The 22,251-nt window shown below is 41.5% G+C and overlaps 4 protein-coding genes across 5 annotated transcripts in view; 2 read left to right on the top strand and 2 right to left on the bottom strand.

Annotated features, from left to right (window-relative positions):
* The window catches only part of LOC119910112 (nucleotide-binding oligomerization domain-containing protein 1-like), a 1,078,472-nt gene that overhangs the window by 544,224 nt on the left and 511,997 nt on the right, over window positions 1-22,251 (top strand). The gene's annotated exons all lie outside the window — the stretch shown is intronic.
* The window catches only part of LOC119881802, a 727,332-nt gene that overhangs the window by 474,472 nt on the left and 230,609 nt on the right, over window positions 1-22,251 (bottom strand). The gene's annotated exons all lie outside the window — the stretch shown is intronic.
* Window positions 21-9,987, top strand: LOC119908944 (high affinity cGMP-specific 3',5'-cyclic phosphodiesterase 9A-like). Of its 2 annotated transcripts, XM_038726950.1 has the most exons (13): window positions 21-894; window positions 1,298-1,447; window positions 2,048-2,271; window positions 2,889-3,031; window positions 3,425-3,484; window positions 4,212-4,389; window positions 5,434-5,556; window positions 5,648-5,740; window positions 6,637-6,704; window positions 6,784-6,886; window positions 7,373-7,477; window positions 7,691-7,837; window positions 9,048-9,987. In XM_038726950.1, exons 3-13 carry the CDS (start codon window positions 2,203-2,205, stop codon window positions 9,138-9,140), a joined length of 1,182 nt encoding a protein of 393 aa, XP_038582878.1. In that variant the 5' UTR covers window positions 21-894; window positions 1,298-1,447; window positions 2,048-2,202; the 3' UTR covers window positions 9,141-9,987. The 2 variants fall into 2 exon arrangements, with proteins under 2 accessions (XP_038582878.1, XP_038582959.1); XM_038727031.1 differs by having other exon boundaries at window positions 1,298-2,271.
* On the bottom strand, window positions 10,282-21,169 carry LOC119898523 (H(+)/Cl(-) exchange transporter 4-like). Its single transcript, XM_038712690.1, is given in 13 exon segments — window positions 10,282-13,440; window positions 14,920-15,136; window positions 15,233-15,631; window positions 15,718-15,904; window positions 16,119-16,664; window positions 16,802-16,882; window positions 17,712-17,918; window positions 18,016-18,138; window positions 18,357-18,544; window positions 18,669-18,768; window positions 19,328-19,401; window positions 19,404-19,481; window positions 21,062-21,169. Coding segments are annotated over 13 exon segments (2,307 nt in total). The 5' UTR covers window positions 21,078-21,169; the 3' UTR covers window positions 10,282-13,349.

Raw genomic sequence — 22,251 nt, 5'->3', positions numbered from 1 at the left:
GCGCAACTACACCCACCCTCTAATAATAACAACAACAACAACAACAATAATAATACTTTTATTTATATAGCTCTTATCAAACAAAAGTACAAAGTGCTTCACAAAAGATACACGGCAAAAAACACCATCATTAAAGATGCAATATAAAATACATGTGTTCCTGAGCTTTTGGAGAATTCAAATAAGCTCTTATCTTGACAGCAAAGGTACTGGGACGCTTAAACATTACTTTTATAACATCCCATCTGCTCCTTTGCAGCTGGAACAGCTTCCACTCTTCTAGGAAGGCTTTCTACAAGATTTTTGTTCTGTTCATCCATGGATAGGGTTGGGGTCAGGGCTTTGTGCACAGGGGCATTGTCATATTGAAAGAGGAAAAGGCCAAACACAAACTGTCTAAAGTTGTATGTTGTTGCATCAAGATTTCCCTGGTGTCCCGGTATTTTTGTCCATACAGTGTGCGTCCGAGTCATTTCACTCAGTAAGGCAGGGCAAGTTTATTTGTATAGCATTTCAACAACAAGGGCAACTCAAAGTGCTTTAAATAAAACACAACAAAGGGAACCATATAAAAGACATTGAAATAGATTTTTTAAAAGAGTTAAATAGAAAATAAAAACAGGATAAAACAGGAAATCTTCCTGAGCAAAAAAAGACTATTTGAGCGCAGCCCAGGAGGGGAGAGACGATGGGAGGACTCTCTGTCAGCTGCAGGTGCCTCTTTACAGATTCAAGGTGTGCATGTCATTGTCAAGAGGTCTCATTTTCATTTCTGGAGCAGGCCATGTCCCACCTGTAGCCCTGGGATGACAACAAAAATAATTTATTTTATGGCTAACGGGAGGCTGGAGCGAGCAGAGTTTGGAGCCGACTGCTCTGCTGCAGATGTCAAAGGTAAGAAAAGCTGTAGTTAGTGACAACTGCTGATTTTAAAGACATTATCATAATGTAAATCTAAAAAAAAACAAATGCGACAAACATTCAGTTTAATCACATCTGAATGTCAACATGGCATGTATAAGAGAAGAGTCTTGATAATTTCATGGTCATGAATGTTCCTATAGCTTCTGTGTCAGAACCTGACCGCCATGTGGCTTTGACAGGTCCTGTCATCTTGAGGCAGTGATGAACAAACCAACTGGGCCCTTGGCTTCTTGCACGGGGCCCTTTAAAGACAACAATAATAAGCGGCTCTAAGTTCTTTATACCTAACCTAAAAAATGTGTCAGTGTGTAGTAACCAGTGTTTTGATGACGTTGGCTTAGGAATTATAATTTTTGAACTATCCGTCTGACAGATCTGTTCCGGGCGGCGGCGGAGGCAGGGCCTCACCACATCCTGAAGATGTACAAACCAAACGGCAGCTTGGTGAACATCTCCCCCCGGCTGGAAGCCAACAGCAAGGACTCGTACTACCAGCTGGAGGTGGTGGCGTCGGATCTTCAGAGTGAGCGACCTCTTCTGTGACACCTTGATCCGACCTGAACAGCAGCACGTTTCTAAGATGAAAAGTCTTTATTTTATGGATTAAGTATTTCTCCACATGCAAGAATTCTTTGAAACAGCATTTAGGGCGATAAAATAAATAAATAAATGTAATGTGACAAAATTATAGTCTTTGAAAACACTTCTTAAGAGTGTTACATTTCATTGGTGGATTTTAGGGGGAAATGGTATTTCTCTAATTATGAGGACAGCAGTTCCCAACCTGCAAGTCAGAATTTCACAACGGGTCGAAGATAAATCTGATTCATGATGAGACAGCACCTGTATCTTAAGTCAAAAAGATCTGCAGCAGCTCACATGTTCATCTATACCTCGCCTCTACAGACAGATGCTCAAAAGTTTCAATCATTTTGTTAAATGTGGACCAAGACCTGCCCCTGAAATCAACGTGAAATCCCATCCTGAAGGTCCTCTTATCAAAATGTAACTCGCCATTATTTCACCAGCTTAAACTCCCTAAGAAAAAGTGAAAACAGTACTTTTAATTTTGACCTATTAGTGATAGTATGAGGGTTTTCGGTGTTTTTTTGTCCATGTGCAGGTGTGGGGATGCCACCAGAGCTGGACCACATGGACTACAGGTGAGTGTGTCCTGTAAAGGGGATTTATTGATCAGGTCTGGGTGAGAAGGACTCACTGTTGATTCCTGTCTCCGCCTTTAGGCTGCATCATCTGGAGAGCAAAGTCATTGAAGACATGAGGAAGACTCCGGACATCATCTGTGAGCTGAAAAGCCAAGTGGAGTCTTTCAAGAGGAAGCTGGAGGTTTGTCACTCTCAGACTGTTGCACATTAATTCCTACGAGAATATTTTGTGTTCTTTGTGATACTTTCCTGAGATGTCTTCTTTTAGATATATTCCATTGGCCTCATATTTCATATATATTACCTGTATTATTGGTACACTTACTTGGCTTTTTATTTATTTACTGATTGATTATATTAATGTTCTGTTTTCAAATTTAGTGGCTAGGCATGTCCTGAACTCCACTAGTGTTCTTAATATGCAAATCTTGTTTTGTGACAATCACAATTGTTCGACATTGCATGTCCTGTGGCTGCTTCACAATAAAAGCCTTCCATGGTTTTGCCAAACAGATGCTTTTAATGTGAAGGAGCGGCATCATTTAATGTGCAGTCTGATTTAGCAGCAAACAACTTTAGTGACAAACAAACTCCCAAAGTACTGAACACTGAACACTATCAGCAGCTTATTTTAGCTCATTAAATAAACTTTAAATAAACTCATTAAAGCCCTTATTCATTAATTAGAGAGGCAGAAAACCTTTATGGCTTCACTCTGGTCTGTCTCCTTTCACATTCCACCTTATTGTATAAAAAAGATTGGCAGAAACGATAAAGTTGAGTTTTCTTTTCTGTCAGAGTGTGGTGCACCTGAGCTGGATGGGTCTATTCAAGGATGACAGCAAGCAGCAGCTCTCCAAGTTCTCCCCGAAGCCCAAAACGCCTCCGCTGAGCTCGCAGGAGGAACGCCAACAAGTCCGCAGGAAGTTCCTCAACATGAGGTGACCTCGTTGTCATTTTGTGCCGATTTGTTTCAGGACTAAATTAGATATTAATATGATGTTAATGGAACATCTGTATTATTTAAGTTTATTTGTTTTTTGTTGTTGAAAGAATCCAGTTAATTTATTGGTAAATTAATGAATGTAAATAAGTGTTACATAATCACATAAAGTCCTGGTGACTTGATCATTTATTAAATATAATCAACAGGGATTTATGACACATCCTGTGTGAAATCGTCATGAATGTGAAACTCAATGTTTTTATGAACAACATTTTTGATTCTCAGATTTTTGTCAGGTGAATTTCACGATGAGTTTAACCTGTGTGCAGGTAAAACAACAAAGTGTAGTGCACATTGGAGGTTATGTGTCTTATCTGTGTTGCCATAGCTCGCTGCAGGTGACAGAAGAAGTGAGAGAGCATCTGAAAACTCCCATTTTTGACAACTGGTGAGTAAAAACACTCACTCACTGTATCGTACAAGATCCTTCCTGTGATGATTAGTGATGGCATGTCTAACGCTGCTCTCCTCTTCTTGGCTCGCTTATATCTGCTATTTATATGCCACCACAGGGCCTTTAAATTCAGCATTTTTGTTATTTCTTTTCACTTTTATGCAGATGACACACAACTGTACTTGTGTGTCAGACGTGATCTCTGTAGACTTAAGTCACCTAAATGACTGCAGGGACTCTTCAAGAAGCTTGATGTCTCAAAATGTTCTCAATTTAAACGAAGGATGAAACAGAGGGTCCTTAACATGGCCATGACACTTAGAAGACCCTGCAGCAGTCTCTGGGACCTTTTGGTGTCACATTTGACACATTTTCTCTGGAGTTCATATTTAGAAACCTGTAAGATCATTTTTCTAGTTAAGAAATCTTTCAAAAGCCTGTTTTTTTTGTGGGGGGGTTTGGAAAGTGGTGATCAATCAAATGTTCCCTGTCTTTTCCCCCTGCACTCTGGAATAGTTCACCTCTGATTATCCAATTCAACAGATGTTTTTAAAGTTATCAAGACTCACCAATATCACTAGTGTTTGTTCTTTTCTGCTGATGTTGTATGTTTCGTAATTCTAAATTGTTATTTATGTTTGTTACCATCCTTACCTACTTACACACTGTCAGACTCACACACACTGACTCCTGCCACACCTGCGTGCGGCGTTGTTAACAGGCAGTGGGAGGAGGCGGAGATGCTGGTGCTCCTCCAGGTGATGTTCACCGACCTGGACTTCCTGACGGCGTTCCACATCGAGATGTACGTCCTGCAGAACTTCCTGTTTGAGGTCTACTGCCACTACAACAGCATCCCCTTCCACAACTTCCAGCACTGCTTCTGCGTCACGCAGATGGTACGAACAGGAGGTTTTATCTGAAGGTCGCAGGAGAGAATGAGTTCTTCTTTGGCAGCTGGATTTTCGGCCAATAATGTCCCAGAAATTAAACACATGTATGAGAAAAGAGAACTATGTACTTTGTCAACTATTTACAAACACTTCCCACATTTGTGTTTTACAAAAATATAACAAATTCTGTATTTTTGAGACCGACAGCGTATTTTCAGAGTAAATACTCGAAGAAAAAAAAGAGAAGATAATTATACATAAACTATGGTTGTTATATAAAACCTAACATGAACTAATCTTTTCTGAAGTCTTTCCTGAAGTTTTTATTAAAGAGAGGTGACAAAGATACTGTGGACAATCAAAATATCAAACATGACAATAATACAATTTTGAACTGTAACATTTACTAAAATTCAGTATTCAATATAATATTAAACTATATATAATGTTAAATAAAATACAATGGTGCATTTACTACAATACTTTTACTTCACTACATTTATTTTAAAGCTGATTATTTTTTGTATTTTACATAAAAAATATTTGATCAGTTACTAGAATATGATGCATTATGTAGATTTAATTATCTCAAAGTATATAAAGCAATTAAAATGGGATTCTCCTCGTTCTTCTACAGCTTTAAAGTACATGTTAACACATCACTAGTAATGACCCAATAGTATATAGTAAAATATAATTGCACAATGAGTACTTTTAAGTATATTTTGTTCCCAAAACCTTTTTACTTTTACTTAAGTAACATTTGAATGCAGGACTTTTACTTGTACTGGAGAATTTTAAAGTGCAGCAATGTTACTTTTACTTTAGTAAAGGATCTGAATACTATAAAAGTTTCAAACATGCCATTGTGATTTAAAAATATGTGTTATATGTTAAAGTTTAAAAAAGAATAGGGATAAATATGCTTTGATTATTCTCAAAATAGTCATGTTCCTACACTGAGTAGGTATTTGTGTAAATGTCCCATTTTCTTGAGAAACCTGTAACAAGTTCTGCCACGTGACAGAAGCTGTTTGTCTCGTTCTGCAGATGTACGGGCTGATCTGGCTGACGGACCTCAGGAGTAAACTATCAAGGATCGACCTGTTCATCATGTTGACCTCGGCTCTGTGCCACGACCTCGACCACCCCGGTTACAACAACGTCTACCAGGTCACCTCACGTCGCCATTCTGTTGGGCTTTGAACCTGTTTGTCTCGTAGTCGAGTTTGTTAATCTGTAGCCTATGTTTGGTTTATTTCAGATCAACGCTCAGACCGATTTAGCTCTTCGCTACAACGATATTTCCCCCCTGGAGAATCACCACTGTGCCGTCGCCTTCGGCATCCTGTCCAAGGTACAGAAAACACCATGCATTAAAGGATTAAAAAAAAACAAACAAGTCTGATTGGAAATAAAGGATCGTAATAAGGTTGGTGGAAAAAGTAACAGTCCAAACAATACTGCAACATTTGAGGTACAAGTCAATAAACTGTAGTAAAGAGTAAACAAACGTTTGCAATGAACCAAACTACTGATTTTATTGATCAACCCGATTGATTGGGGAGTTTTTCCCTTATCTGAATCAGAGGTCAAAGGATAGAGGCTGTCAAATGCTGTATTGATTTTGATTAGAAATTATGATTGATGTATTGACTGAATATAAACAGACTGTTAATTAAATAAAACTGACTTGACCCGATTTCTTCTTACTGAAAACTGACCTAAATATTTCATAAAGTAAAGGACCAAAAACTATTGTAGATAACCTGAGAGATGGAAGTTATTTCCAGTGAAAAGGTAATAAATATATTTACATAACAATAACTTTTGGTTTTGGCAGTCACAAAATTTAAGTTAACATTTAACATTATTCAGCAAAATAAGCTGTTTGGCAGTTTTTAATTGATTAAACATTTCTTTGCCTCAGGAAAAAAGTGTGAAAACAAGATAGTATCGAAAGCAAAAAGTAATCTAAGTATAAATTTATCCTGCCATTAATGTAAACAAGAAAACAGAGGTGTCCAAAAATTGATCCCAGGGGAACACCACAAGCAATTGTTTCTGATTATCCCTGATCTAATTTGAGGTTATTAACACCTAAAACACATCAATTGCATTTATTTTTTAAATGCAAAGGTATTTTAACATGTTTTAATCATTTACAATAATAAAATGGTTTTTAATTTAGTTTCCTATTTGACATTATAGCAGTTTGAATCAAATGTTGTAAAAATTGCTTTTGCTTTGCAGCCGGAGTGCAACATCCTGAAGAACCTGAGCTGTGAGCAGTACAAATACATCCGAAGAGGAATGATCAAGTAAGGCCTCGTTCACTTCAGCCATGTTGTTGTTGTGTCGTTTGTTTAGTTTAAAAAAACAACAACATTTTTTTCTTAGATGTATTCTGGCCACGGACATGGCGAGACACAACGAAATTCTCAACAAGTTCAAAACCATGCAGCCGGTGTTCGACTTCACCAACAAGGACCACAAGGAAGTGGTAAAGAAATACACACTGAAACTTGCTTTAAGTGTTATTTTTAGATTTCAGGTCAATTTACCTTTTTAGTTTTCCCTCCACATTAAGACAACAAAATAAAAAAGGAAAACTACCAAACTTCCTTTTTTTCTCATTTGTTTGTCAACAAACAACACGATTTTTAACTACCGCCATTTAGCGGGACAGATGTGTGTATGTCTGCTACTTTACCCTCCAACATTTCTATCTTGACTTGTGTTGTCTTTATATTTTTAATATAGTTATATTTAGATTTGCTTCTTTATATTTTTTCCTGACACACCACCTTTCAAATTAAAGAGTGCTAAATATGGGACAATCAAGATTTCAGGTAAAATCGATAAGAAGTCTGAAATGAAATAACACATCAATAAAATATGGCTTGTAAAGAGCAGAAATTCAGCATCATAGCTCTGACAGTGCTGTCTTACATGAGATTCTTATTCTGCATCTGATCCCTGTGTCCAGCTGATGAAGATTATGGTGAAGGTGAGTGACATCTCCAACGAGGCGAGGCCGATGGCCGTGGCCGAGCCCTGGCTGGACTGTCTGCTGCAGGAGTTCTTCAACCAGGTTTTCACTCTCAGTTTACTGATCAACACACAGGATTATCACATGGACAGAAAGCAAAAGTAAACTAGAATAAAATCTGCCTTTACAATTGGAAAAAATCCAGGACCTGACAACTGAAAATCTTCCAAAAATGAAATGTTGATTATAATGGCGTATTTAAATTTAAATGAAACCCCTTAGACAGAAGTGTCTGCCCTTGTTGTTGTTGTGCAGAGTGACACGGAGAAACTCAAAGGACTTCCAGTGGCTCCTTTCATGGACCGAGACAAAGTGTCCAAACCGTCCTCTCAGACCAACTTCATCAGATTTGTTCTCGTGCCTCTCTTCACCGAGCTCACCAAGCTCTTCCCCTGTCTGGAGGTAAAATATCACCACTGCTGTTCTGCTGTTTGATAGATGGGCACCGAAAGGAAATACTCTGCTACTACATCTGATTCTTTTTGACGTCTACTACATAAACACCACATTGTTTGACAATTTCATAAACACAGCACGAGTAGTTTCAAGTTCAATATTGACCTCATAAAGTTGAAGAAACGTCTTATTTCTTTATTTTGTTTAAACATCACAACATCATCAGATGTAGTTTTCCAGTCATCAAGAATTTTAGACGGATGTTAAAGCATAAATTCTTTTCCCATGTAGTTAAGAGTGAAGCTTAACTTTTAAATCAACGTGGACAAAAAGTGGCGGTTTCTATGAACTACAGATTGTGTCTTACCTTCGTGGTTTCTGTAAGTCTGGTCACGTGAAAAAGCTGCCTGGGCGCCATCACACATCACTGTGGAGCCTTTTAATCTCCATTTATCTGGCTGTATAGCATGGAGCTCTTTGGTTACATGAATATTGATCAATCTTCATTGTGTTGTGTATTAATACTTCAATGTTTTAGGGAGCTGTATGTTATTTTTAACATCTACATGGAAATAAAAAGTGTTTTGGGGCAAAACTCCCAGTAAACATGGCAAAAACATGGAGACTGCTTGAGGATATGTTTAGAAATTGTATCATAGATGTTGTATTTTCATCAGATTCACAGTTAGGTGGAGTCAAGGAGAAGGAGAAGACATTCAGTTGGATTATAATCTGCAGGATCTTGGTTTAATGGTGATATTGCCTTTGAATTTTAGATTTTATACCAGGGGAGAATGAAAATCTTATATTTTTATTGCATCTCCATTCACTGTGTTATAGCAACAGAAATTTAGGTTTACTTACAGTGGATTCTGAAATATACATAAGATTAAGAAGTTATACCTGGTTCATTTTGTTTGTGTCATTTTAGGTGTTTGTTTTCTGGGAAGTGCTCAGAAAAAACATGTAAATGTGGCATTTTGGCTGCACCATCTGCTCCTCCTGTGATGACTGATGTGATCAATAAGGTTAATTTATAATGTCAGAGCTAATTCACGAATGTATTCATTTGAAAGCAAAAATACAAATATATTTCTTTAAAATTGTTAAATGAAGGTTTCTCTTCTTTTAAGATCAGCATGTAAAAATGTATTTTCATCAGGTTTTGGTGATTAAAATGTCACTGTAATATTTCACGGTGTTTGTCGTTATGCAGCAACACATTCTGGAGCCGGTGCGACGAGCCCTGGATTATTACTCCAACATGGAGAGAGCCAGCAAGGAGGAGGAGGGGACGAGCAAAGCATGAGGAGGAGGCGGAGGAGTAGTTTAATACCCAGATTAGTCTAAAACAGATGTGTTAGCTGACAGAGCATTAAATTCAGCAGCAGTGTGTTAGAGGAAGTCATGCAGCAGACCTGCATCACGTCATCAAACGCAGAGGCCACGTCCCCTTTAAAACTAACTGACACACAAATCCAGATCAGATTTGAGGCGTAAAAGATACCTGAATATTCCAAGATTAGGTTAGATAGTTTGCTTGAGCAGTTTGATCCAGCTAGATCTCGGCCTATAGCTCAGCTCAGGTGTCAACAGGTTGGTTATTTACAAACGATACCTGGTGTTTCAGTCAGATGTCCAGATGAACCACATCTGGCCCGTGTGTTGGGTCATCGATCCACTTGGACAGAGAAAGACTGAACGGGCATGACGGCTTACTGACTTAATGTTAAAGTGCAAGTTCAGGATGTAAAATAATTATTAGAAATATTTATAAAACATTTACCATGAAATTAATGCATTTAAACACATCAACAGGATCTTTGGTTTCTAGCCCCCAAAAAGGGGCGGGGCCATGACGTTTTATGAAGTACCCGTGTGTGCCGGTCTGACGTATTGCATCTGAATCATTTTATAAACTGTTGAGTTTCTGAATTTTGTAACTGGTCGAGTTTTAGTTAGTGTCGTTACGTAGTTTTTTTTTCTCCAGATTTTCAACAACTCTGCCTCTAACTGGCTCGCTGCCTCTGCTGGATAAGGTTATGGTCAGCCGATCAGAGGGGAGAAGCTGGTGAGAGCTGTTGAAACTGTGGCGGGTGTTGAGATTTGGCTTTTTAAAGAGGATGAGTACCATTAAAAGAAGCCCATGTGACGTTTGTCTGCTTCTCATTGGACATGTTGGTGTTTTAACAGGACAATTTATAAACCAAGTTGTTGTTGTTCAGGTAATCCAGACAGGTCACCTTGTAACCCAAAGTCATGAGCCTAAACAGCGCCACCTGGTGGACAATTAAAATGCTTACATGCTCTGTAAGAAAGTGTGATGTTAAAGTCTTTATTTTCCTACCCGACTCAACACCGACTGTCTCTACCAACAAGTCCTGTGCGTCTCTCACAGCCTCTGAGACACAGTCCTCCTCCTGTCAATCAAACACATCAGTGAGCCGCACTGTTGCACTAATGTTTATTCTGACCACATCCACCTACAGGACATTACTATATATCTGTGACGTGTTGGGAAAAACAATGAGACACCAGACTTATACTTTAAATTACCCAACATAAAGTAGTTTTGAAAGATTAATCTTGATCGATGTGAATCTAAGTGACAAGAAATGTATAACGTCCATATTTTTCACAATCAGCCCATTTACAACAAATAAAAGTGCTTATTTTTTATTTCTTGTTATATATTAAAACAACAAAATGTTTCATCACTAACACTTTGAAATCAAACTTACTTTATACATTTAGGAAACGCAGTATTTCCTGTTAACATTGTGACGATCAATAAAGTTGTAGTAATGAGGTAACGGAGTGTCTTTTAAAGTCTAAATAAAAAGCATCAATGTGAAAGATACAATGTCGTCTCTGTTCACATTAGAAGAAGAAGCAAACTGAACCGTGTTTCACCGTCTGAAGGTAAATTCAAAGTTTTATTTTTTTAAATCACTTTCATTCCCCCCCAAAAAAATAGATTAAAAAAAAAAAAAAGTGCAAATATGTGATTTCTGCATCTGATAAATATTTAGAGTTAAAATTAACCAGGGCTCAACATTAGTGTTTAATTAAATTAAAAAAAATTAAATACATACAACACAAGTTATTTTTTCAATACATTCACTTGGCATTTAAAAACAAAACTTTATCATTCGCTTCAACAACAACAACAACAGCACAGAGTGAGTTCTCGATGTGTTTCCCAAAACTAAATCCCCTCACAGTTCAGCAGCTGGGAGCTCTGACCTATAAAGTTTTTATTACACAGGAAATGAGCGAGGAGATAAAAAGTGTACAGTCAAGTAGCAGGACTTTATTTTCCAGGATCTTTTTGTGCATTTTAATATTTTTAAGTTCTGGAAAGGATCGCGTTTGTTTCCCTGGATCATTTTCCAGACCTGTGTAGCAACACTTCAGTCCTCATCTAGTTATTTTTCCTTCATGTAAGGATCTTCCTGCAGCTGCCTGACTGACTGTAAGCGTCTCGAGGTCTCCAGTGTTTAGCTTTTCGTGTCACTTACAGCAGCGTTACAGCAGCGCTGTGTTGTTTTTGTCAGTTATGTAATGAGAGCTTATCGTAGCATTGGTTACTTGGCTGAAAAATGTTTAACGGATGTCAACTTCATTCCTGGTTTTGAAGCTATTCTCTTCTTCGTGAGCTTTCTGAAAGCCCACTTCTAAAAGCCGACAATGGTGAGGGAAATCTTTGGAGGCGATTCGAAGCGGCAGTCCTCGATCGCACGGTGAGAAACGACAATTTTGATCTAGAAACCGCTTTTTGCTACCCACCACCTACAAGCAAAATGATCAGGTCACATGTTTAGAACCGGATTTACTCCGTCAACTCTGACCAACTGAAACTACAAGACAGCACACGAGAGCCAAAGGAAACGCTGATTTAGTGTTTTTGTCGCAGCATGCGGTGCTTTGATTTGAAACATCACTGCGCAGATTAAAAAACAGGGATGCTGATTCCAACTTAATGAGGTAAGGAGCGATAACGATCCAGTTTAACAGATCGACGCATTAGAAATTATAGAAACTTAATCTCACACAGTTTGACGTGCGGCGCACCTGCACGTCCGCTCGGATCAAACACACCGTCAGGCTCTTTACAAACCCTCTGATTAAATTAACACAAGATACCAAAACACGGTACTGACGACGAGAATGTCTCCTGACACTTCACTGCTACGGTAAAAACGACATTTAGTGTTTGTGCCTTCGGGTTTAAAGTAACAGAATCGAGCTGAAAGGTGCCACTGATGCATCAAAATGAACACTAATACAGGCAGCGTTAATTTAAATATGACAGCAACACATAAACAAAACACAAATGTTAGCCCAAAGTGCAGCAGACTCAGAGTTACAGACAGGGGCGGAGCGCTGCTGAGCTTCAAACACTTAACTCTCAACTGGTCCCGTTTATTTTAAAGCCTCAGTGACGCCCGAGTACCATTTAATCACAAAAGACTCACAGTTTCTGATTCCTACAAAGGTCTGTACCTTTCACAGATTTTCACCTCAAGAGCAGATTTAGTGACATTTTATATCAAATATCAAAACCAACCTTCTTCCAGCGTGCTGTATATTAGCAGCACTATTAAAGAATATTAGATAATTAAAAAAAGGTGCAATTTAAACAGACTTTTGTACATTTAATCTTAGTTTTGTGAACTTGCAATTTTAAGTTTGCACCTGTGAACTCTGTGTTGGAGTCTGAACATTTAGTTTTCTGCCCCTGAACTGAGCTGAAAACAATTAATTTATTTGCTGACTGACAAAAAGATTTGTAAGTTCAACAGTATAATTTTTTAACCGCACCTTTTTCGACTGAGATGATAATCTATACCCGTTTCAGACTGATTACAAACAAACCACCATGTGTGAGCTGAGAGTCCTGCCTAAGCTCACAACCTCGGTTCGTAGAAGCTTTTCCAGACTTTATTTTCATCAGTGTAAGATTAATAGACATTATCAGTTTCAAATAACTTTTCTACAACTTGCCAGACTTTCCAGGTCTGTGCAGACACCCTGTGATTCCTTATTTATGCCTTAACTTTGTATTTAAGTTGCAAATACTGCTCTCAGTGTTTCCCTTCAGCGTGGCTTTCTAAACGTTTGAACTAGCAGCACTAAATTAAACAAAAGACAGCGGGTGAGTTGATCAGGATTTCAGCTGCTGCTGCTGAAAGAACCAGAGTTTGGCACTCTGAACATGAAATGTGCTAAACTCTCTTTGCGTTGTTGGCAACATGTGACAGCAAAGAAAAAGAAGCTCTCTACTTTTTTTGTTCCTCTCTTTTCAGTCTGCGAGCAGCTCATCCCCTGAAATGTTAAAACGATGTTTACACTGAAGTAGAAGCACGGAGGACACGTGGAGCAGTGCTGCGGAGCTCACTACAGGGATGGGACTTGCCTGTCAGGGAGGGGGGGAGGGGCTTTTCACGGGCTGCAGTACAGTAGCGTCGCACCGGTTTCACCTATTTACACCGTCGCTGCAGAAAAGCTCGTCTTGCTAGTTGAACATGATGGACTCTGGATCCTGGTTCATCATCTGAGCCATGTGCCGCAGAACGTCCTTCTTGGTTATGATGCCCAGCAGACGCCTGAACAGACACACAGAGAGGGAAATAAACAAGGTCAGAGGTCAGCTCAAGTGAGATGTGCCGATGCAGGAGCAGAAAGTAATCTACCTTCATGGATGTATTAAAGTCAGGAGAATACAGGCTACACTGACGTCGATCACTATCTGGCTCGAGCTCCTCAGCTGCTTCTTTTCCCACTGATCAAGGTTAATGATCAAAACCATTTCAGCTAATCCAGCATCTCACGTCATCATTTCATCGGCCCACCAGATGGTGCTGTTACACCTTAAAAAAACCTTTTCCTTAATCGATCAAATAATCTCTGGTTCCAGATTCAGTTATACAACAGGTGTAATACTGAATATATCTGCTTTCAAGACGTCACCCTTCAGGAAGTTTTTTACTACTTTATAACACTTTTCAAGACAAAATATGAATCAAATAAAAACAAAAATAAGATCGATTAATCATGAATCCAGATAAAAAGATAAAGTTGTTTTTTGTTTTAAAACCAAAATGGAAAAATATTGATTTTGATGTTTAATGTGTCCGATTTGTGTGTTGCACTGCAGCCGATACACTTGGGTGAGGGCGTTGCCTGATTAAATGTAATTAAGATGAGCTTGAACATTAAACACAGGCTGGTTTTGAGTTAGAAAAACAGGAGGCTCAACGTTCAGCTTGTAAGTCACTGGCAGCTGGAACAGGAGCGCCTCAGAATCCTCCATTAAGATTTCTTCAGTGATGGTACACCGCAAACACAGACTGTTAGTAGTTAAATCGGCGAGCTCTATATTAACGAATCATACACGGATTAAAAGGTTCAGGTAATTTTCGTTCAGCCTCTCTAGACTGTGTCGACCTGATCTTTATTTTCTTCTGAGATGGAAGAATTTAGAAGTTGCGCGGTGTTGCAGAGAGCCTCCAGCTGCAGTAACACATGGATCAAGCAATGCGTGAAATCAGGAGCGTCAGACCTCATCCAGCCGGAGGGAACAACCGCTGACCTTCCAGTGAGCAACGCAACCCACAGTAGGTCTACCAGAGAGGGAGCGGCGGGCTGGAGCGTACAGGGCGAGGGAGAGGAGGTCGCAGGAGCGCATACAGCTGTTGCAAACAACAGGTGCACGTGTAGAGCAGCCAGTTAGTTTGAAAACCAGTAGGGATACAACGCCGGTCACAGATAGAATGAATGAATGTCACATTTTATAGAATATCTAATATGTTAACTAAATACAGCTGAGTGTATTCAACAAAAACAACTATATGATTTTTAAAATGTAGTTTTTACATTTAGAAAAGTTTTTATTTGTGGTTTACTTTGTGAGTCTTTGTTTTTAGGGGTCAAAAGGGCCACTGTGATTGGTCATGATGGGTCTCTTGTTATTATGAAAAGTGCAGATAACTTCTTTGGACAGATTATTAGACAGTGAATGTTGAGGCTTGTGAAACCCTTGCAGCGAGTGTCTTTCCCTGCGTGCCCCGCGCTCCGGTTCTTACCCGCTCCGGGTGACGAGACACTGGCGGAGGCCCAGCTTGCGGAAGATGTCCACCACCGTCTCCATGGGCGTGTGGTCGGTGACGGTGAAGGGGCTGAGGTTCAGGATGCGCCGCAGCTTCAGCGGCTGGGGGTTGCTGGCCGGCAGCTGCGGCGCGTCCTCGGTGAAGTAGACCACCGAGCTGCTCACCACGCCGTCCTGCTTCTGACGGGCGTTTTCTGTGGATGGACAGCGGGGGAGAATTCCTGTGTTTTCTAAAAATGTGTGTAAATTTTCTTGGGTAATGCGTCCCTCAACTGGTTTAACCGACTTACTGATGGCGAGGGTGAGGTCCCGCCGCTGAACGAAGCCGATGAGCCGCTCCGACTCTCTGGACACGACCACCGGGAAGCCGTTGTAATCGGTGTCTTTGATCAGCGTCTCGATGTCCTCCACCGTGGTGGTGTCCTGGGTGAGCACGGCCAGAGGGGGGTCGTTCCTGCGGGGCCGCATCACGTCGGTGGCCAGGGTGCGGTGGGTGAACTCGTCCCTGACGTCCAGGTAGGGGTAGCCGTTGAGCTGGATGTGCGACTCGTAGATGCCTTCCTTCCCGAAGGCGTCCGCCACCCACTTGCTGGTGACGGCGGCGGCCATTAAGGGGACGATGTACTCCAGACCGCCGGTGAGCTCGAACATGATGACCACCAGGGAGACGGTCATCCTGGTTACCCCGCCTGAAGGGACGCAATCACAGCTGGTTTATTACAGGAGAGGTTCAGCCTTCAGAAGCAATATTAATTTATGACCTGCGTCCGCTCACCCAGGCAGGCGGCGGCTCCCACCATGGCGTAGAGTCCAGGTGTGACACAGTCTGCGCCGGGACGACACCAGTTCTTGAAGATGATCCAGTCGTGATGGTGGTACGCCATCTGCTCCACGGCGATCCCCACGATACGTCCTGCGATGGCTCCAACCGCCATGCTGGGAATGAAGAGACCCGACGGGATCTGGAGAGGAAACAGAGCCGTTAAATATGAAGCAAGGGTCACAAGAAGCATTTGGTGAAACAGCGCAGGTCAGACCCAAACCTGTTTGTAAGGAGAAGCCAGAATCGTGGAGGTTTTTGGCAAATAAAATAATTTAAATACCTGAAAAACCTGAAAGATTTGTGTATTTCCACCGTTTGTCGTCACATTAATTCTTCATCTTCCTCGTACTGACCTTCATGCCGAAGGTGAAGATGGTGATGACGATCTTGAAGACGAGGGCGAGGGCGAGCTGCCACAGGGCGTTGTAGACCCCGGGTCCCGCCGGTCGATCGGGGATGTCGTCCACGGGCCGACTCATGTTGGGGTTATTAATGTAATCGCAGAGCTGCGACGACTCCAGAGCGCCGCAGTCGTTGAAGAGCTCAGAGATGAGCTCGCTGGTGCTGCGGCGGGTGTACGGGTTGGGGAACGCCAGCACGGCCGTGATACCGGTAATGGCGATGACCTCCAGGACCGGGTACTTCCCCAGCTGGGTGGTCTTCCTCCGCCGGCACCAGGCGATGTTGGCCCGGATAAAGAGGGTCCCCCAGAGGCCGCCGAACACGCCCAGCAGGATGAACGGGACCAGCTCGGCCATGTACCACGGCGTGTGGTACTCCACGTAGAACAGCACCAGGCGGCTGTTGCCAAACGGGTTGATGGAGCGCAGCGTGAAGGCGGCGACCAGGGCGGCGAAGAACGAACGCCACAGAGTCTTCAGAGGGAAGTAGTAACTGACCTGCAGTAGAGACGGAGGACGGGCGAGCGTTTTAGAGGAATAAGGGCCGACGATCGGAGGAGAAAAGCGGCAAAGAAAGAAAACACCATGACACATCCTGAACGCAGCAGGTGAACTTGAGTAAGCCGTCAACAAACCTCTTCCAGGCTGAACAGAACTCCTCCGATCGGCGCGCCGAACGCCACCGACACTCCGGCTGCTGCCGCCGCTGATAGCACCTGAAAAGGTCAGAGGTCAGGGTCAGCAGCAGAATCAGCCCTTTGAAATTCGGCTTTAATCTTTTTTAAATCTGAAGGTTTTCTGAGATTAAAGCAAAACTTCTGCATAATCTTCTGCCTCTAGTTCGATGCCCGACCTCGCCGTCGCTCCTGTCCCGATATTTTCACATCTAACGCAGTGAATTAAGAGCTTATTTTGACCAAAACAGTGATTGGTGTAACGGTGAAAAGACTAACAAAGAGTTTTATTTAGTTAGAGCTTGAATAAAGTATGATGATCTGTGAGGTTAAAATGACCGTATTTGTCAATGGAGTCTGGTGGCTTATTACTTTTAACAAAACCATTTCCATTTGTAACAATCTGCCTCTCAGCGGCAAAAACAAACACGTTTAGCTGCCGTACAATGACGCTACGGTCCAGAAGGATTACATTGCAGCCAAGTCTCACAGCTGCGGCGCTCTCACTCAATACTGGACAGATTTCAACATTTTTGGTCTCCAGTAATGATTTAGACACAAAAACGTGGGAAAAATAGACAGGATTCCATAAAACCAATTAAGAGATGGAAATTGCATCGTTGAATGTTACATAAAGTCTCTGCAACATTTTCTATTTTGTTTGGACATTTTTAATGTTCCCATGGTACTTAACTACACCCCTTCTTAAATAAAGTTGTTTAAATTCATTATAAAGTGTTTCTTGTTAACTCAGTTGGATGGATTCGCCTTAACGTGAGCGTCAAACACTTTATTTACGTGCTGACAAATATGATAGACCCGCTCCTGCCGACACTGTTTTATCTGTTAGCTGATCGACCACCCGGCGTACCTCTCGCCGCTTGCCCTCGTTCTTGCTGTACTTGGAGAAGAGGCTACAGAAGAGGTTTCCGCAGCAGCAGGCCACGTGGACCAGAGGGCCCTCCTTCCCCAGGCTGAGACCGGACGACACCGCCAGGACCAGAGTGACCGTCTTGATCAGCAGGGTCCACTTCCCCAGGTATCCCCGGATGATGAAGCCGCTGAGGATTGTCTTGATCTGCACAAAAACCCCAAATAATAATATCTGTAAATATGTTTTACTGTCCAAAAGAGGAAAATGACCTGCATCAATCCTGGTAGCGGGTTTCTCTCACCTCGGGGATCCCTGAACCGCAGGCGTACGGAGCGAACACTCGCACCAGAGACACCGCCAGGAAGGAAAACAGCAGAGCCCACAGAATATAAAGGAAGTAGTTCAACAGGTACGCCCCCGCTCCCTGGAGCAAGTACAGCCACAAAATCTTTGTTATCAGTAGATAATCACTCTTCTCCCCTCACTGCTGCCCACATAACAAACACTTAGTGAGCAGTAAACTGAAATTTCAGACACTTATAAATCATTGTTAAATCTCATCATCCAGGAAAGATCTTCAATAAAACCGCTTTTAAAACTTTCTTATACATTTTTATTCTTCATTTTCTGTTTTAGTCTGACCTCGGAGTGGCCGGTCATCAGCTCCGCCCACTTCTGCCACTGCGGACACTTGTCTCGGTCGTCGAAGGTCGTCTCGTTGGACGTCCAGCAGCACTGCTCGTGGCTGTACCAGAAGGCCGACAGACACACACCCTCCTTCAGGTCCGTCATCCAGTCCACCGCCAGGTCGATCACCCCGGCCAGCGTACCTGGAGGTTAACAGGACACGTCAGCACACCTTAAACGCGCCGCTGACGTGAGTCCAGTCCGATCTTTGTGGCAACGAAATAAAATATCTTCTGCTGAAAAGTTACCCGTTCTCCCCCGACCTACCTGAGAGGAGTCCGATGAGCAGCATCACCACCCATCCTGACCAGGCGTCCAGCAGGCTCTTGATCAGCTCCCAGATGGACTCTTTGCTCTTACTGGTGATCTGTTAGACAACAACGAGGACAAATGAATTCACGCTGACTACCGCCCGGGAAACCACTGCTTACACTAACACCACACAAACATTGGGACTTAGATGAAGATCAGATCACATTTTATGACCAATTTAGGGCTGTACACGTCAGAGGTGGTGCACGTCTCAAGCAGCCGGGGGTGAAGTGTCTTTATCAGAGACACGTTGGTGGATGCGTCTCCCTCACCAAAGGCACATGTCTCTTAGCCACTGTGCAATCACCACAGCAGCTCCACTTTCCTACTAAGGGGGAGCAAAGACTTCCCCTCGCTTTCACCACCAAACTCACGTCTTACCCCCTTTTCCCGCATTTGTTAACGCTCCTAATGTGTTTGCTTCACCTTGCGTTTGTCTGTCTGAGCAGGGCAAAGCAGTCCTGGAAGAACCGGTTTGTTTGTTTACAACTTTACATTGTTTCTCGGCAGATGCAGAGAATAAAACTTAACAAAAGGAAACAACTGCTGATCAATTAGAAACATTAGCAAACCCACATATAAACACACAGTACAAACAGAAAGCGTGGTCAAACCTTGCGGTGGCGGTCTGTGTCTCTGGATTTCTCCCTCAGCCAGTCGATGGTGTGGAAGTCTTCATACGTGCCACGTCAGGAAAAGGCTCGTCCAGGAAATCCATCAGGTTCCCGGCTCCATTCATCTCCTCCGTGGACGTGGCGGTGCTGACGCCTGCCAGAGGGGAGTCACGTTTAAACATCACTATAACTTTGGGACTTAATTACTGTAAACGAACGATGCTGTGGAGGAGTCCGCCAAAGTATTCTCCGTGTTTGTGTTTCTCCACATGAAGGCAACACTTCCCAGCAGCCTCCACGCTCTACAACACAGATGCTGCTCATGTGTTTGTTCCCCACAGCCTCTCTCTGAAGCACTCAGGCTGGAGGGGGAACCGGTCGAGAGCTTTAAACACCCCCCTACACACACAACACGCAGACGGGGTCTACAAAAAGGCCCAACATGTTGCTCCTGAGAGGAGCTGAGAGGTTTTCATGCCAGACGGGACATTTTAACAACACTTATTGAATCAGTTCTCACGTTTAACATCCTGGTACAAGTTCCTCACAGAGAGAAGCAAGAAACAAACTCATCAAACATGCAACAAAAATCAAATCCAACTTTCAGACTCCCGTCATTAACCTCTCATCACGCTGCCGCTTCAGAGGCCCTCTGGCCAAGAACCAAACTTAGAAAAACTATTTTATTCCCACTGCGATATCCATGTTAAACAGACTGACACCACGTTTTAATGCAGCTTTGCACACCTGCTCTTATTTATTTATGGAATTAGTTGTGAGTCTTTGGTTCGTTCCTCCCAACCTAAGATAATTTAACGTGACAGAAAATAAAGGTTTTTTTAAATTTAATTGTCCCTTCTTAAAACATACTTTTATAGGAGGGCCTGTCCTGATTTTAATTATTTATCCATTTTTCTTTAACTGTATTTAATATCTTAAGTATCTTTTTACTTGTCGGATGTGTTTTGTTGTCTTTGCTCTACTGAAAGCACTTTGTGACTTTGTTTGAAACGTGCCATCCATCCATCCAAAAACATAATAGTAAACACAGAGGACATTTACTATTGCGAGTACTTTTGGTACTTTTAGGTAGCCTGCATTTTGCTGATAATATTCATATACTTTTACTTAAGTAAGTTTTGAATGCAGGACTTTTACTTGTAGTGGAGTATTTTCTTAGTGTGATATTACTACTTTTACTTAAGTAAAAGCATCTGAATACTTCTATTACTACCGGCTTTCAGTCTACTTTGACTTTTAGACTAGTGGAAAGTAGATGCCCAAAATACACATTGAATACAATAAGTATAAAATAAATACACAGGTGTTTAAATTACTAAACTTTGTCTATCTGCGTGTGCAGATTTCTCCTAAATTCAAGAGATAGCATTAGATACTGCCTCATTTGAATAATAAAACATAACTTTTCAGAAAACCTGTAATACAGTTTTGTTTTTTTAGTGAGTAACATGAGTTTCCATCAGGGGGAATAATTTAAGGTGAGGTGGAAATGGTTTATTTACACATATAAAGGGTTGAAATGTAGATAAACAATCACTCGTGGGCTAAATACTCCTTATTATCGCTCAGAAAGAAGTATTAAATTTGCTTTATCGCACATTTCTTCGTGCAACAGCTGCAAAAGAGCACCCAGGTTCTAGAAACAGTCAGTGCTGCAGACAGGCTGCTGCAGCATTAGCCGCTTTAGCTTAGCTCGCTAAAGTCGCTCTTTACCTTCTCCAGCCTCCATGTTTCAGTCCGTCCTGACGGCTGACGGTGGGAAACGCTTCTTCTACAACAACAGCTTATAAAATGTCGACTCTGTGAGGCATTTTAGCTCCGTTCAGAGGGGAAAGTGGCGTTAAATGTCACGAAATAAACAGTCAGCGTCAGAGACTGATTCCCACAATGCACCTGTTCAAACTGTGCATCCGGCATCCACGAGCTCAGGTTGTCCCCGGATGTGGGAATCTGGGAAAAAAAACTATTTATTATTTTTAAACTTTAGGTTTATAATTAATCAATTAAGGCGAGACACTGAAGACAAAACATATTTTTTTGCACAGTCAATTTTAGGATTTGGAGATAATTTGCTTCCATCAACAGTGGACAGTAACTAAATACATTTACTCAAGTACAAATGGCAGGTAGCCTTCTTAAAATTTACATTTTATGCTACTTTATACTACACCAAATCTCAGAGGCAAATATTTTTACTCCACTACATTTATCTGACAGCTTCAGTTACTCGTTTTAGCCTACAATGTTCATACCTTTCCTGTCAGAAGCCATGTATCTCCAAATGTGGTGATTTTGAACAGATATTTCCTGATAAACTGAAAAATAAAGTATTCCTTTGAAGGAGGAAAAAATTATCCTTAAGCTAAATAAACTATTAAAACCGATAGATCAGCTGGAAACAGGGCTGTTGAATAGTTTACTGTTTGTGCAGGACAGCGATGCTACTTGTGATGCATGTGATGATCTTATAGAATATAATGCATTGCTGTAGATTAAACCCAACAGAATATTAAAGAGTTGAACACATACAGCAGCAGTGAAATGCAACATAGTGCAGCAGGAATATTAGCCATGTTGGACAAACTGCTCAAAATGATGGATAACACTTCACAGCCTCTGCACAAACTACTGGTCAAACGCTTTCAGATGGAGACGCCCTCCCTCATGCTTGTTGGCCACATCCCTCGTGTGTTTTGTGTAAGCTGTGTTTGTTTCCTAACTGTAATTGTGTGTGTATTTTAGGTAAACTGATGCAAACTGTGACACCGATTTCCCATCGCGATAAATAAATTATACATCCATCCATCCAAAAATACTGTAATAGTAAAATGCTGACAGGGAATCTGAATACTTAATAGTGTTATACTTTTACTTAAGTAAGTTTTGTTGCAGGACTTTAGTTA

Source organism: Micropterus salmoides, unplaced genomic scaffold, assembly GCF_014851395.1.
Source record: "Micropterus salmoides isolate LMB-PRFRI ecotype aquatic unplaced genomic scaffold, ASM1485139v1 Ms_hic_scaffold_1, whole genome shotgun sequence".
Taxonomy (NCBI): domain Eukaryota; kingdom Metazoa; phylum Chordata; class Actinopteri; order Centrarchiformes; family Centrarchidae; genus Micropterus; species Micropterus salmoides.
The sequence above is the reverse complement of the archived record's forward strand: the minus strand, read 5'-3'. Positions and strand labels throughout refer to the sequence as shown.